This window comes from Monocercomonoides exilis, assembly GCF_001643675.1.
Source record: "Monocercomonoides exilis strain PA203 chromosome Unknown scaffold13-1861174, whole genome shotgun sequence".
NCBI lineage: Eukaryota > Preaxostyla > Oxymonadida > Polymastigidae > Monocercomonoides > Monocercomonoides exilis.
In genome coordinates, this window is record NW_027150558.1 from 1,363,222 (window position 1) to 1,378,040 (window position 14,819).

At 34.6% G+C, this 14,819-nt stretch overlaps 6 protein-coding genes across 6 annotated transcripts; 2 read left to right on the forward strand and 4 right to left on the reverse strand.

The window, feature by feature from the left end:
• Window positions 1-2,465: 2,465 nt before the first annotated feature.
• On the forward strand, window positions 2,466-3,587 carry MONOS_9886 (putative DDE superfamily endonuclease; the record flags this gene model as incomplete). Its single annotated transcript, XM_067880426.1, has 2 exons — window positions 2,466-2,805; window positions 3,223-3,587. 2 exons carry the CDS (start codon window positions 2,466-2,468, stop codon window positions 3,585-3,587), a joined length of 705 nt encoding a protein of 234 aa, XP_067730889.1.
• An 820-nt stretch (window positions 3,588-4,407) lies between these two features.
• MONOS_9885 (putative DDE superfamily endonuclease) lies at window positions 4,408-5,680 on the reverse strand (the record flags this gene model as incomplete). Its single annotated transcript, XM_067880425.1, has 2 exons — window positions 4,408-5,418; window positions 5,468-5,680. The coding sequence occupies 2 exons, from the start codon at window positions 5,678-5,680 to the stop codon at window positions 4,408-4,410; spliced, it is 1,224 nt and encodes a 407-aa protein (XP_067730890.1).
• A 428-nt stretch (window positions 5,681-6,108) lies between these two features.
• MONOS_9884 (uncharacterized protein) lies at window positions 6,109-7,617 on the reverse strand (the record flags this gene model as incomplete). The annotated part of the gene is made up of 3 exons (XM_067880424.1): window positions 6,109-7,146; window positions 7,244-7,548; window positions 7,593-7,617. 3 exons carry the CDS (start codon window positions 7,615-7,617, stop codon window positions 6,109-6,111), a joined length of 1,368 nt encoding a protein of 455 aa, XP_067730891.1.
• Window positions 7,618-7,947: 330 nt separating this feature from the next.
• On the reverse strand, window positions 7,948-9,322 carry MONOS_9883 (uncharacterized protein; the record flags this gene model as incomplete). The annotated part of the gene is made up of 2 exons (XM_067880423.1): window positions 7,948-8,961; window positions 9,011-9,322. The coding sequence occupies 2 exons, from the start codon at window positions 9,320-9,322 to the stop codon at window positions 7,948-7,950; spliced, it is 1,326 nt and encodes a 441-aa protein (XP_067730892.1).
• A 281-nt stretch (window positions 9,323-9,603) lies between these two features.
• MONOS_9882 (putative DDE superfamily endonuclease) lies at window positions 9,604-10,734 on the forward strand (the record flags this gene model as incomplete). The annotated part of the gene is made up of 1 exon (XM_067880422.1): window positions 9,604-10,734. The coding sequence occupies one exon, from the start codon at window positions 9,604-9,606 to the stop codon at window positions 10,732-10,734; it is 1,131 nt and encodes a 376-aa protein (XP_067730893.1).
• Window positions 10,735-11,840: 1,106 nt separating this feature from the next.
• On the reverse strand, window positions 11,841-14,135 carry MONOS_9881 (uncharacterized protein). The gene is made up of 4 exons (XM_067880421.1): window positions 13,878-14,135; window positions 13,719-13,806; window positions 13,574-13,628; window positions 11,841-13,495 (listed from the first exon to the last, which is right to left on the reverse strand). Exons 1-4 carry the CDS (start codon window positions 14,066-14,068, stop codon window positions 12,087-12,089), a joined length of 1,743 nt encoding a protein of 580 aa, XP_067730894.1. The 5' UTR covers window positions 14,069-14,135; the 3' UTR covers window positions 11,841-12,086.
• Window positions 14,136-14,819: the final 684 nt, after the last annotated feature.

Consider the following 14,819-nt stretch of genomic DNA (forward strand, 5'->3'; position numbering starts at 1 on the left):
AGAAAATTATAATAAAAAAAATTAAAAAAATATTAATAATTTTCTTTTTATTTTTTATCATTTTGATCGAATTTAAAGATTTTTCCTTCTTAAAAATTTTTTATTTAGTAAGTTTATTAAAATTATTGATATTTTTCGGAAAACATTGGTAATTCTAATTGTTTTTGTTTGATAATAATTATTGGTGATTTATTATAATGATACGAGTAAATTTCATTTCATTTTTCAATATTTAGAACAAGTTTCATTTGTTTTTAACATTTCTCAATAATTTTCAGAAAAAAGAAAAAATACAAAAAAAGAAGCTTTTGAATCATATTTTTTTTTCATTTTTTATTCGAAATGAAAAAACATCAAACGATGATTGATTAATAAACACACTACAGTTAAGAAAACACAAAAAAGTTTAATTTTTCATAAATATTAAAAATTAACAAAAAAAAAGATTTAAAAATGTTTGTTGTATAAAATATAAACAAATTTGGTTCAATTTCAACAATAAAAGTTAACAACTGAGCCACAATTGCGAAATTTTGAAGTTTTAAAAAACCAGAATCAAACAAAGTGAACGACAAAAAAATAGTTAAATACAAAAAATACATAATTTGATAAACAACATATCAATAAATAAAAATCAACATGATTTTACAGGTCAAAATATAAACAAAACAATAAAATGTTCGATTAAAATTTGTGATCATAAAAATTGCAATTTCGCCCTTATTGAGATTGAGGGAAATTCGATTAAAAATAGAGAAATTCGATAAACAAGACAAAAATCGATTTGACTGAGTCACATTTTCGCGACTCAGTCAAATCAATCAAGTTCTACTAGAACTAAAACGAAATTATTAAGTAATGCGGTATTAGCTTCGACTAAGACCAAAAAGTGGTTTATAAAACCAAAAAGTGAGACTCAAAACCGTTTTGATTGAGTCAAGACCAATTGATTCATTTCTGGGTGCATGATCAATAGAAAGTTACAAAAAATAAGTTGTTCATATCTTTCATTATTTAAAGAATAAATAATTAATTTTTCAGATAAATTATTATGTGAATGTTTTTTATAGAAAAAATTGAAGTTTTTATGTTTTAACTATTTCAAAATTCGATATTCAACTTTATTTTTGAAAGAACAGAATGAACTTAAATAATAACCAGCACGTTTCATTCCTTTGACAATTTTTTTTTAATTCGATGTGTTCAAAATCAATGAACATGGAAATAAAAGAAATCCTAAACAGCTATTAAAAAATTCGAAAACAATAAATTCAAATAAAGAATATAGCATTAAGTTCAAAGTTATCACAATTAATAAATATCAAAATCGTGACAGTCCTTTTTTAATGTAAAAATTCGCTTAAGTTTTAAAAAAAGCCAAATAAAAATAAACAAACAACAAAAAAATTCATAAAAACAAAAATTAATTGCCAATCAAAGCATTGTAGAATTAATATTATAAAAATAACTATAAGAATGATTGTTTGCATGCATTATATGTTGCATTGAGTGTGTAACAACAGAAAAAACCAAAAGCTAAATATTCAACACATTGCACGTGAACATAAAAAAACTCATTGTAAACATATTTAAAATATCATTATTATAAACACATCAAAAAGTTGCAAAAAACAAACTGCTCCGTTACGGAAAACACTAAAAACTTCAAAAAATTATGATCAAAATTGATATATAATTTTTGAATTTTTGATCACAAAAAAGATTGAGGGAAAACCGAATTGATTGAGTCAAAACCAATAAAACAAACAAATAACGTTTTAACTTTGTCAATTCAAATTGAGCCGCTCAATTCGTTTAAGGTCTACTAGAACTTATGCGATTTGAACTGGTCATATATTATTTGCCTTTGCTAAAGCAGATAAGTTAAATATAATGCAAATTAGATCGAGACAAATCGATTTGATTGAGTCAATGCAAATTACTATAATTGTGGGTGGGAATATGATCGATAATAATTGTTATTAATGGGTGTTTTTGTATTTAACTTTTTTGAAACTTCATCATTCATGTCTCAATCTCCATTTTTCGATATTTTGAAGAGCGTGGAGAAAAGAAATGTGATGCCATCTCATGTGGAGATTAAATCTGATGATGATCAGCAATCAATCATCGATAAATTTTGTAAAAAATTTTCTGACCCATCTTTCGGTTTTCACCGACTGACTGGGTTTGTTCGTTATGAATTCGACTTGCTTCTTCGTCTTCTCTCATCATCAGCCCAACCTCATCGTGGAAGGGCAAAATCAATCGAATCTTTGGATGAACAACTTTTTCTTTTGTTAGTTTTTCTTCACCACGGCTCCATTTCTTTAACTCACGTCATATCTCAATCAAAACACGAATCTCAAACATCAACTGTTCGACTTCTTCATTCAACAGCATCAAATTTAAAACCTCAACTTGCAAATCTTTTTCTTTCATTTCGTCCAGATCGATTAGAACAAATGAAGGAGGTGGGAATTGTGCTTGACTGCACAGTAATACCTACAAACAGGCCTGGAGGGAGGTTGGAGTTTGGAAAAAAATACTACTCAGGGAAGCATCACATCTATTGTGTCAAGGCGGAGGTGGGAGTGAACCCCAAGGTGGGGACAGCAAGTACAATCAGTTCTATCTACTCTGGGTCAACTCACGATTTCACTATTTTCAAAGAACATTACCCCACATTTGTTCAAAAGCTTGGAGGAGCAAAGATTTTGGCCGATTCCGCTTTCATAGGAGCGAAACCAGAGCTTGGGGCGATTATTACAAAGCCCGTTGGAACTCCTGAGCTTGCATCTCATCGTGTTATTGTTGAAAGATTCTTTGGAAGGCTCAAAACTCTCTTTTCTGTCTTCCGTCATCCGTGGGTTTTTGAAATGGAGCGTGTTGGGGACTATTTTTCAGTGGCTTGCTGCCTCACAAACTTTCATATCTTGCACAATCCACTCACAAATAAGGTTTTTGAAGCAAATTCATTGTTTTTGGAGGAGTTATATTCGAATCACTTGAGAAAAGTTGATGCAAAGAAGGTTGCCAATGCTCGATATTTCGCCAAAATGAAAAATAAACTCAATCCAGAAAATACACTTACACCCACAATAACTACAATTTTGGCAGAAATTGGAGGCTTATCTTTCACTTTTTTACAATTATTTTTTATTTTCTTTCACTATTTTTTCGTTTTTATAAACATCATTTTACCATATTTTTTTATTTTAGATGCTTCTGATGATGATCTAAGGGCGTACGAAGCAGAAAAAGCGAAAGAAAGAAGAGAAAGAGCGAACAGCGAAGTTTCAGAACAAAGAAGCGAGCAAAAGGAACAGGTTTTGGAAAAAGAAAGAAATGATTTTGATGAAAATCAAAATTGTGATAACTCACAAGCTTGGCACCTTCCGCAGCAATGGAAGTCGATAAGTATTTTTTCTCCATCTTCAACTCAACCTTTTCCTTCATTTTCACAATCACAACCTTCTTCTTCCTTTTCATCATCATCTTCATCATCTGCTTCTTCTTCCTCTTCTGTTGGTTCAAAACAAAATAAACCCCCATCTGTTCTTCAATCGTTGCAGAATAAAAAGTGATTATCATTTTATTTTTCTTTAACTTCTTTAAGCAACCATCTCATCTTTTTAATAATCTTAAATAATTGATATTTCCAATTCAAAATTTTTTTTTTGAATAAAAAACAAAAATTGTGTTCATCAATAAAATTTCTATATATTTTTTATTTTTCTATACAAAATATAGTAATAAAAATGAAATGAAACAAAAAACCAACAATAACAAAAAAGTAAACAAAATTGGATCGAAAGAGCTTTTTGTTTTTCTGAAATACAGATATAAATTTTTTTCAACTGTGATCATCTCTTGCTCGTGTTTAAAACGCAAGTTTCAAATTGTTCATTATGATCCGAATCGGAAGAAGAGATGTAGAAAATAAACAATAAACACTTAAAACAATCAAAAAAAGAATTCACAAACTTGTTGTATTTTAAAAATCTGCTGACAAGGAAGAGAGTTTGAAAAAATGAGTCAATATCTTGATCGTAATTGACTCATAATTGTTTTCAAAAAAGATCAAAAAATGATCTATTCAAATCAGTTTTGATTAAGTCAATTCAAATAAGATCGACTAAATGCAAATTGATTGAGTCAAATCAAAATTATGCACTCAATTCGAAAAAGTTCAACTATAATGAGGGAGGAAACCAGGGCCGGGGAGGAAATCCGGGCCATTGATATTAAAATGGGAATTTTTTTATTTTTCCTTTTTTTGTGTTTGAATTTCGTTTCATGAATTGAAACAAAGAAAAACAGTAAAGATAAAGATATTTAACTATTCCAAAAAAGCTGTGCATTCCATAAAAGCTGCAATGATATGGAATTAAAAATAAATAGTCTTCAGAACAAATCAGATAAATCATCAGAAGAATAATAAACAGCTCCAAATGAAGATCCCATTGGTGCAGATTTGGGTTCAACACCAGGTAATGCCCATTCTGGAGGATTATCAGGAAGATTTGATAAAATCTTCTCTGGGTTAAATGGCCATAACGTTGTGCTTTTCCAAGAAGATTTTATTGTTTCTGGATACGAAGCGGCTGCAAGTCCATTTCTTAGGATTTCCACAAAAATTTCTCTTTTTGAAGATGCTGAGGAAGTTGTTCCACTTTCTTTGGCTTTTCCAAACACCCTTTTCATACTTGCGAAGATGTATTGATCATTTGGCTGCAAAATGTGTGAAGTGTGCGATGGAAGTTTCACAAGATCAATTAAATTATCCTTGCATAATTGAAGAATTTCAGGCTGAAAAGGTCCAACTCCACCATCCATAATGAGGACAGCATGCTTTTCTTTCTTTCCCACTGCAATTCTTTTATTTCTGATTTCTGTAATCACGCACTTTTTGAACAAGTCCAAAAAAATTGCTGATGAAACATGACCAGATAAAGAAGGAATGAACACTTCGTGTGAAGTTGTTCCCAGCTTGTATTCTTCTGGAAGTGTTGAAAATGGAATTAATATGGGTGTCAAATATCGACACCCGTCTGCACTTGTCATGAAGATAATTGAAGTGGAAGTTGGCAAGTGAACTTCAGGAACAACAGTAGAAGGCGTTGAGGATGAAGAAGCAACAAGTTCAGGTTGTTGTTTGGATGAAAAAGTGGAAGTTTCATCTAAGTTAAATAATAGCTGTGGAATTGGATTGACACTTTCAAACAATTTCTTCTCTTCGTCAAAGAAGGGGACGATTGTATATTTCGAAGTGTGGGCTGCTCTCCCTATAGGTAAAGCAATTGGCTTCGCAAGACTAATTTCAATATGCCTTTTCAAAAATCGTTTCACCCAATGTTTATCAACAGTTTTGACTTCATCTCCTTCTTTTCTCTTTGTTTTTAGCAAATCATTAGCCTGAATAATAAAAAACAATTAAACTAATAATAATAAGCGAAATACAAACCATTTGTGTTATTTCCATTTTTGAGTGAAACGTTCCATGCTCTGCATCATGAATTATCACTGTTGATAAATACTGTTCGTCCGAATTGTCAAATAGAGTTGGTCTTCCAGATTTTCCAGGTGTATTCCTTTTTTTTTCTGCGGCGAGAGCTCTTTGCACTGAAGAGCGAGAAAGTACCTGGCTTCGGGAAATTTCTCTCGTTGGAATGTTCATAATGTTGTGTAGGTAAATTGCCTTCAAGTGCGCATCTTCCAACTCACGAATTTCAGCAGTTGCACAAAGTCTTGATGCAGAATTAATTGTTTTTTTCATTAGAGATCACAAAAATCAAACTATGGGTGAGGCCCGGGTTTCCTCTCTGGCCCGAGTTTCCTCCCCGACTATATATAGTCTTTCAAATATCCGGACATTTTTAAAAAACCGAACATCAGATTTGCTTATGGGCATTCTGATTTGAAAATTACAATTCCAACTTTGTGTGATACTTTGGCTCGAAATATATTAAATAATGCAATTATTTTTACAAAGCATCTTTTCATAATCAAGAAAAAAAATATTAAAAAAAACATGTTTGTCAATATTTGTCAACAATTCAACTAAGTTTTTTTTATGTATGAAATGAAAAAAAAGATAAAGATAAATTAAAGTGTCATATATGAAGTTAATCCATTTGAAAATGGGGCAAATGGATCGGAAGATAAATAAATTCTTCCACTAAAAGATTCTTTTGTTTTATCCATTAAGAAAGGAGAAACAATAACATTGTCAGGTTTTGTTAATGGAAGGGAATCGCACACGAGTTTTTTGTTAAGTGGCCACATTCCTGAATCCCTCCAAGAAGCAATGACTGTTGCAGGGGACAACGCATGATACAATGCGATCTGCAGCCTCCTGATAAAATGTGTTCTTCTTCCTTCTGCTGAGTCAATGAAAACATCAGTGTCACTTTCTCCAAGCTTGCTTTTCAAATTCGCGTTAACATATTTGTCAAACGGTTGAATGAGATGAGATGAATGCGAAGGAGGAAGAGCCAAATCTTTTCTATGCTTTGATGCCAAACTAATTATGTTTGAAGTTACATGAGAATGAAGGGAGTCCATGTGAATTAACGCATTTGCAAATTTTTCTGCAATTGAGCTTCTTCTGTATTCGATTGCTGGAATGATAGAATTAAGAAAAATGTATTCAAATCTTTCTTTAGTCATTGAAGCAGTTTCTGCAGGAATAATTAACAATTCTCGACTGTTTGCCATTTTGTATTCCTTTGGAACATCTTTGCCGGAAAATGTCATGCATGTCCTTTGGTGAGTTCCGTCTGCAGCAATTACTATCAATAACGATGTATTTTGGGGGTGCGATTGCTGCCTTTGCATTGGTGCAGGAGCATCAGTTGTCGTTATGACTTTAGGAATTGTTCTCTCCTCGCTTGAAATGTAACATTCATCAAGATTGAACACGAGTTGTGGAAGATAATTATGATCATGATATAGTTTTTCCAATCGATCAAACCATCTTCCAATACACTCTTGAGTGCTGTGAGCAATTCGTGCCGCTGGAATTTGAACAGGTGTTTTAAATAAGAGATCTTCGCTTTTTTTGATAACGTTGTAAGCCCAAGAGCGACAAACTGAATGGTCAATAATTTCCTCTTTTGGTTTATTTTGAATAAGGCTTGAAGCCTGAAAGATAATTATAAAAAAAAAACAATTTAAAAAAAAAAAAAAAAAAAAACAATTTTGTGACAATAAAAAACCTAAAACAAATAATAACCCAAACCAACAATCGAGCCTCCTTCATTGTTTTGTGTTTATTGTCCCTAGCGAAATTAGAAAGTTCTTCTTTGAATATTGCAGTTTTTTCTTTGTTCAAAGCAGGAGGTCTGCCTTTAACAAAGCAATCTCTCCCATCTTTGACAGCTTCGATTGCTCTATTGAGAGCGCTTCTGTTTATTAATGCTGCCGAAACAATGATGCATTTCTTTATTCCATGATCAATATGTATGTGTGCGCATCTTTCAATTTTGTTTTCATAACGACTGTATTCTGCATCTTCAAGCAACTTAATAACTCTCGAAAAATCATCTAAATAATAATAATGAAGTTTCAAAGCAAAACAAAATTCAAACCATCTCGATCTTCTTCCATGCTCATGGAAAACAAAACTTTTAATTGATCACAAAATTCCGAATAAATCAAAACAAAATCCAAATAATGGAATAGATAATTTTAATCAGTATTCCCATTAAAAAAACAAATAACCGGTTAAATGAAAACCTTAGTCGGGGAGTTAACCCGCTCAGGGGAGTTAACACGCTCAGATGATCACAGAAGTCAGAACATTTTTCCTTCCGTAGTTTTCATTTTTCTCTTCGAAAACAAACAAAAATCGTTGGTTGTAACATTATAGTAGAATGTTTGTGGAAAAAATCTAATAAAGGATGAAAAATAATTAAGAGAGGATAAAAAAATTGAAAAACTTTATCATATTCCAATATCAGACAAATCATCAGAACTGAGCCAAATTTTCCCAGATATTGCTCCTTCCGGTGCCCTGTTTGATGATGAAGCAATTTCTGCCCATTCTGGAGGCTTCTCTGGCAGTTGAGCAAGAACAGCATCTGGATTTAATGGATGAAGGCCTGTCACTCTCCAGCTGGCTTTAATTGTAGATGGAAACGAAGCCATTGCAATTGCTTCCTTTAAAACGGAAATAAATTCTTTTCTTCTTTCGCTAGTCGTGTTTGTTTTCCCACATTCAGTTGACTTTTTGAAACATTTTTTCATGTTGGCAAAAATGTACTGATCGTTGGGTTGCAGCAAGTGAGAGGTGTGCGAGGGGAGTTGGATAAGATCGATTAAATTATCTTTGCATAATTTAACGATCTCTGTGGAAAAATGCCCTGTCCCTCCATCCATCACCAAAGCCGCGTGATTGTGTTGCAGTCCTATGGCAATTCGCTTTTCGTTTATGCTCGGAAGGATTGCTTTTTGAAATACATCCAGAAAGCATGCTGTTGTCATGTGTCCAGTTGAACAAGGTATGAACACCTCATTTTCTGTTGTAGCTTCAACATATTCTTTTGGAATTGTCGAATATGGAATAAGAATTGGAGTTAAATATCTCACTCCATCTGCGCTTGTGAGAAAAACAATACAAGTTGAATTTGGCAACGAAGGCTCTGGAATGATTGGCTGAACTGAAGAAGAAGACGGAACCACGACATCTTCTGAAGATTTTGAAAATACAGTTGATGTTTCATCCAAATTGAACAACAATTGAGGTGCAATTTTCACTTCGGAAAAGAACTTTGCAACTTTGTCAAAAAAGGGACCAATAGTTTGCTTCGAATTATGTGCAGCACGGCCTATTGGTAACTTTGTTGCTTTTTTCAGAGCAAGTTTCGGATATCTTTCAATAAATCTCTTTGGCCAGTGTTTGTCTACTGATTTGACTTCTTCTTCTTCAGTTCTTTTTTCTCTTCTTATTTCATTTGCCTACAAATAATAAAAAATTAAAAATACAATAATTCGAATGCTAACAGACCATTTCCGCTATATCTCTCATTGAATGGAAAATTCCTTTCTCTGCATCGACTTCCAATCTGACAATTAACCTTTTTTCGTCTGTTTTTGAAAAAAGAAAAGGTCTCCCGGGTTTTCCAACAACGCGATTTTCCTTTTGAGCTTTTTCAGCTCTTTTTAGAGAATGTCTGGAAATTATACTTGCTTGTTCAATTTCCGCCTTTTTGAATCCGCAAACAAGATGCAAGTGAAGACCTTTCTCGTGAGGAGTTTCCAGAAGCCTCGCTTCGCTGGATGCTGCAATTCTGTGGATCTCTTGCTCAATCTTTGACATTTTTTTCCAAACAAAAAATGGGTTGATTTTTGATCATCTGAGCGGGTTAACTCCCCTGAGCGGGTTAACTCCCCGACTACTAGACCTTAAACGAAATTATTAAGTAATGCAGTATTAGCTTTGACTAATACCAAAAAGTGGCAATAAATACCTAAAAGATCGACTGAAAACCGATTTGATTAAATCATGACCAATTATACCAATTCTGGGTTTGTGATCGTTTTCAAGGAAATTTCAAAAAATGGGTTTGATCCATTTTATTGTTATTGATTATTTTTTTGATGTCACAAGAATCATTTTTGGAAATTCTGGAAAGCGTGGAAAAAAGAAACGCTATTCCAGAACACTTCGAATCAACAAAAACTGATGATCACCCTTCTATTATCGACATTGCGTGCAAACGAGTGAACGATCCTTCTCATGCCTTCTTTAGGCTAACCGGATTCGTTCGTTCAGAGTTCGACTTTCTTCTTCATCTTCTTCCTGACGATGCTCTTCCTCGTAGAGGAAAAACAAAATCCATCGACACGTTAGAAGAACAACTTTTTCTTTTATTGAATGTTCTTCATCAAGGCTCCTGCACTTTAACACACACCATCGCATCACCAAAACTCGACTCACAAAGTGCGACAATTCGACTCCTTCACTCAACAACTTCTCGTCTAAAAGCTCCATTAGCTGATTTGTTTCTGTCATTTCGTCGTGACAGAATCGAATCAATGAAGGAAGTTGGCCTCGTAGTCGACTGCACCGTCATTCCCACGAATAGGCCAGGAGGAAGGCTGGAATTCGGGAAAAAGTACTTCAGCGGAAAGCATCACATGTACTGTGTAAAAGCTGAAGTTGGGGTTAATCCCAGGATTGGGACTGCAAGCACGATAAGTTCAATATATACGGGATCAACGCACGATTTCACAATATTCAAAGACCACTACCCCCAATTTGTACCAAAGCTAGGTGGATCGAAGATTCTTGCAGACTCAGCCTACATCGGAGCGCGCCCAGATCTCGATGCAATTATCACCAAGCCTGTTGGCACACCCGAGCTGGCTACACACAGAGTTATTGTGGAAAGATTCTTTGGTCGATTGAAAACTCTGTTTTCAATCTTTCGAAGACCATGGATATTTGAAGTTGAGAAGGTGTCAGACTATTTCTCAGTCGCGTGTTGCCTCACAAACTTCCACATTTTACAAAATCCATTAACAGCAGAAGATTCGGAGGCGAATTCAAGGTTTTTGGATGCTTTGAAAAGGGAATATTTGCGAAAGCAAGAAGCAAAGAGCATTGCCAACGAGAGATATATCGCAAAATTAAAGAATAAACTCAACCCCAGAGATTCACTTACACCCACAATAACATCTTTATTAGCAGAAACGCCAAGTTTATTTTTCACATTTAACCCATTCTAACTTTCAATGATTGTTTTTTAACTTATTTTTTATTAAACATTTTTCCATAATATTTTTTTGAATATCAGATAATCACTCGAGTGCAACTTCAGCCGAATTAGCAGAAGAGAGAAGAAAAATAGAGCAAGATAGAATTTCCAAAGAAAGAGAACAGCAAAGATCAATTTCTATTGAAAAACAACGGGAACAAGATCGTTCTTCTTCGCAAACCAGAGATAATTCACTGTCTTGGCTGTTACCAAATCAATGGAAATCAGTGAAATCGTTTTTCAATCCAACAATACAACAATTTCCTGAATTTCCATCTCCCTCTTCATCGGCTTCCTCCTCCTCCTCTTCTTCTTCATCAAAAGGTAACACGACTCAATCACCCCTACAAAATTTGTTAAGCAACAAACATTGAAATGCTTATTTTATCAATCACATGTCAATTTTTTCTCATTCATTTAAGTATAATAATAATACAATAGAAATATTAAACATTTTATTTTTCAAATATTTCTGAGTGAAAATCAAATAAAATAAACAAAAAAATAGGTGATCCGTTGTTTTTCATAGAAAATCTTAGTGAAATGATAATGAAAAACAAAAAAACAATCATTTTTTGTGATTAACAATTTAACGAATGTTTTCTATTAATAATTCGAAAGATTATAAAGAAAACATTGTTAATCCTTCACGGTTAATGCGATCACTTCATATATCTTTAAAACAAACGAAAAAACTGACATTATAACTGAACAGAACAAATAAAGTCGAAACATTATGTCACACCTGTAAATAGATGAGAATGAAAATATTATTGTTTATCCATGTTGTAAAAAATTTCAAAATGCTTCATTCGAAGTGAAACATCAAAAACAACAGAATTAATGATCAAAATTGATATATAATTTTTGTATTTTTGATCACAAAAAAGATTGAGGGAAAACCGAATTGATTGAGTAAAAACCAATAAAACAAACAAAAAACGTTTTGACTTAATCAATTCGAATTGACCCGCTCAATTCGTTTAAGGTCCACTATATAGGCCTGATGGCTCAGTCGGCAGAGCGTGTGGCTGTTAACCACAAGGTCGGCGGTTCGAGCCCGCCTCGGGCCGAAAATTTTTATTTTGTAAATAAAAAACTTAACTTTTTCAAACAATTCAAAATAAGATTATCAAAAAAATCAACTAATTTCAAATAATTAATATTATTTGAAATTACTTTAAAAACATGCACTTGTTACAGTTGAAGTTGTAATTTTTCGTTTTTTATTTCAACAATGTTGGGATAAACAATGAGTTATTTCATTATCTTTCTTCTTTCTTGTTCAATGAATGTCTGCCCGTTCATTCCATTCAGTCCATCCTATTTAGCATCCGACAAAGCAGGAAAAGACAAAGCCTCTGCATGTGCATCGAAGCATGCATCAGCAGCACCACTTTGCGCTGCCTCCCCCAAAGACACCCCATTCGCCGCACTCCTTTTCCCCATCCGCCTCAAACTCCCAACTGCCCCAAACGCTTCTGCCTGCCCCTGCCGCTCTGCAATCGACTCGTCGTATGCTGACGCTGCAAGGTCCCTCCACCTTATCGCCTGCACCTGCGACTCCGCAAGCTGCCGCCTCCACTTCCCTTGCTCCTTCATCCACCGTATCTGCTCTTCCGCCTCAAGTATCAAGCTCTCCTGCAGTGCAATCACCCGATCCTGCTCCATAACCCTTGCTTCAAGCTCTCTTTCTCTCCTTCGCTTTCCCTCTTCCTCCTGTTCTTCTTCCTTCTCTGCTTTCCCACGCCCATCTATTAGCCACTCTGCCTCTGCCATACCGCAACATTCGCTGTGTGGATGCAGCCAATTTTGCATCGTCTCTTCTTCAAACTGCATCCTGCAATCATCACCTTGCACAATTTTCTTTGCTGCCACGTCTTTCGCCATCAATGTGCTTCCAGACATCATCCCCTTTGCTGCTCCGCCTCGTTGCTTTTCTCCCATATCTGCCCGCTCATCTTGAGTGTTTTGCTGTTGCTCTGCAGAAAAAGAGTGTGAAGGCAATGGCAACGAAGCTGTTAAGTCGCTTTTGCCCAATCTGTCTGTTGCAAAAAGGATTGCATCGCTGTTTGTCACGTGAGAAGCAGTCGGCTCAGAAGCCTCTTTTGAGTGTGAATTCGCAGAAGGGAAGGATGGGAAGGATGACACAAACGAAGCCAATGGCTCTTTGAAGTAGCTCTTCTGCCGAGGCTGTGCTGCCGAGCCTGATGACCCACAATGCAACGTGGATGTCATCCCACTTTGTGTTCCTTGCTTCTCTCCTGATGTCTGTCTGCCTCTCTCTTCTCTCTCCATTCTGCTGCCCGCAACACCCTCTCCTTGCTTCCGCTTTCCCGCGCTGCCTCCTTGCCCACCGGCCACACTGACTGAACATTGCTTCGTTTGAAAAAACCCTCCCTTTAATGAAAGTGTCGAAGATCCACAAGCTTTTCTCGCATTCTGAGAACTGTCACACGAAGACCCCACGCTCAGCAAGCAGCCTCCCATCAAATCAGGATTGTGAAAATCCTTTATGCCTTTGGCTGCCTTTGCATCAGACAAAGGAGCCCATGTGCACTCCATCGCTTTTTCTTCTGATGATTTCAGAGTGGCACGGCTCTCCGCCTCGCAAAGCGGCAACTTCAACCTTTCAGCTGATTCAAAATTCTTGTTTGTCGGAATCTCTTTGATGACCGAAATCTGAAGCCTAACTCCTCCAAAACTGAATGCACTGCAAACAGAAAAAACATCTGGAGCATCAGAAAAAGAAGAAGAAAATGAAAAACACAAATTTCTAGCTGAATAGCCAAACGCCGAAAGGCACAAACTGTACATCCAATGCTCGTCTGCTGGAACAGCATGCTTTGATGAAGTAAAAAGGTTCTGCGCAAACAAACAATCCAAAAGAAAGAAGAAGAAAAAGAAAAAAAGTAATTAAACAACAAAAAACCAATAACTTGACAAGGAAAATACCACTGCATCGCACCCAAGGATGTTTCGATCCAAACAGAAATACAGCAGTTTTTGTGTTGCATTCAAAAAGTGCGCTGGGGAGCCATTTCTTCATCAAAACAAATAAGCAAACAAACAAAAATGCTCTGAAAATGGAACAAAATCCGACAGCATCAATACCCTGTTGATTCCCCGTCAAGCGCCATGGCAATGTGTGCGATCAAGATATTGCCCATTTGAACTCCAATCTCTTCAAGAAGATTTGCATTTTCAGGAAAAGCCCCGCAAAACACAATCTGCAGCATTTTAATTACCTCACCCATCAGACTATGCAAACAACATCCATCTTTCTGCTGTTCAATTGAGCTCATATATGTTCATAAATCGCTCAAAAACACATAAATTTCTGAACACAAATTATTCTCTTTCTCTTGTTATGGGGACTATGATCATAAATTAGAAATGTTCAATTGCTTTTCCAAATGCTATTATCGATTAACTATTCTATTCTCGAAATAAATACATTTTCAGCATGTTTTGCGAGAAATGTGACTTTCATCAAAAAATAATGATAAATATAATATTTATGTTGATATGAAAAATAGGAATAAGTTAATTCGTTCAATAAATTATTAACTGGATTTTCTATGGTGGAAAATGATTTTATTTTCAGTTTTTTTATTCATATTCCTTTTTATCCAAAACAAATATCAAACTTAAGTTTTTTAAGAAATAAAAATTCGATATGGGTTTTTTTTTTTTTGAAAAGTCGCATGTGTTTAATTTTCAGGTTCAATAAAAACGAACCTAATTAGATCATTTTATTTAATTAATCAATCAGATTTCTCCAACATGCACTTTTTCTCTCATCAAATATGTTTGTGAATTCTAATTGAATATGTAACAAAGTTTTCCGCATTTAAAGCAAAAAATGATCAAATAATGAACGATTATTCTAAACGCAAATATTAAACAAATGCGACTTATCAAAAAGAATGATCCAATTGGAATATACTCTGTCTTTTCAAGAATAACTTATTTCATCGAAAATTTATTGTGGTATACAAAAAAATTCACTTGAATCACATTCTCAAACAGCATTAATAAATTAATTATTTTAAA

Bases quoted from the DNA above. Each gene is read 5' to 3' on its own strand.
- MONOS_9881 (XM_067880421.1), bottom strand. From the start codon at position 14,068: ATGAGCTCAATTGAACAGCAGAAAGATGGATGTTGTTTGCATAGTCTG. The intron at 13,807-13,877 runs GTATTGATGCTG...GTTTTGATGAAG, and splicing joins CTTGACGGGGAATCAACAGG to AAATGGCTCCCCAGCGCACT. The intron at 13,496-13,573 runs GTTTGTGCCTTT...CTGATGCTCCAG, and splicing joins AGACGAGCATTGGATGTACA to ATGTTTTTTCTGTTTGCAGT.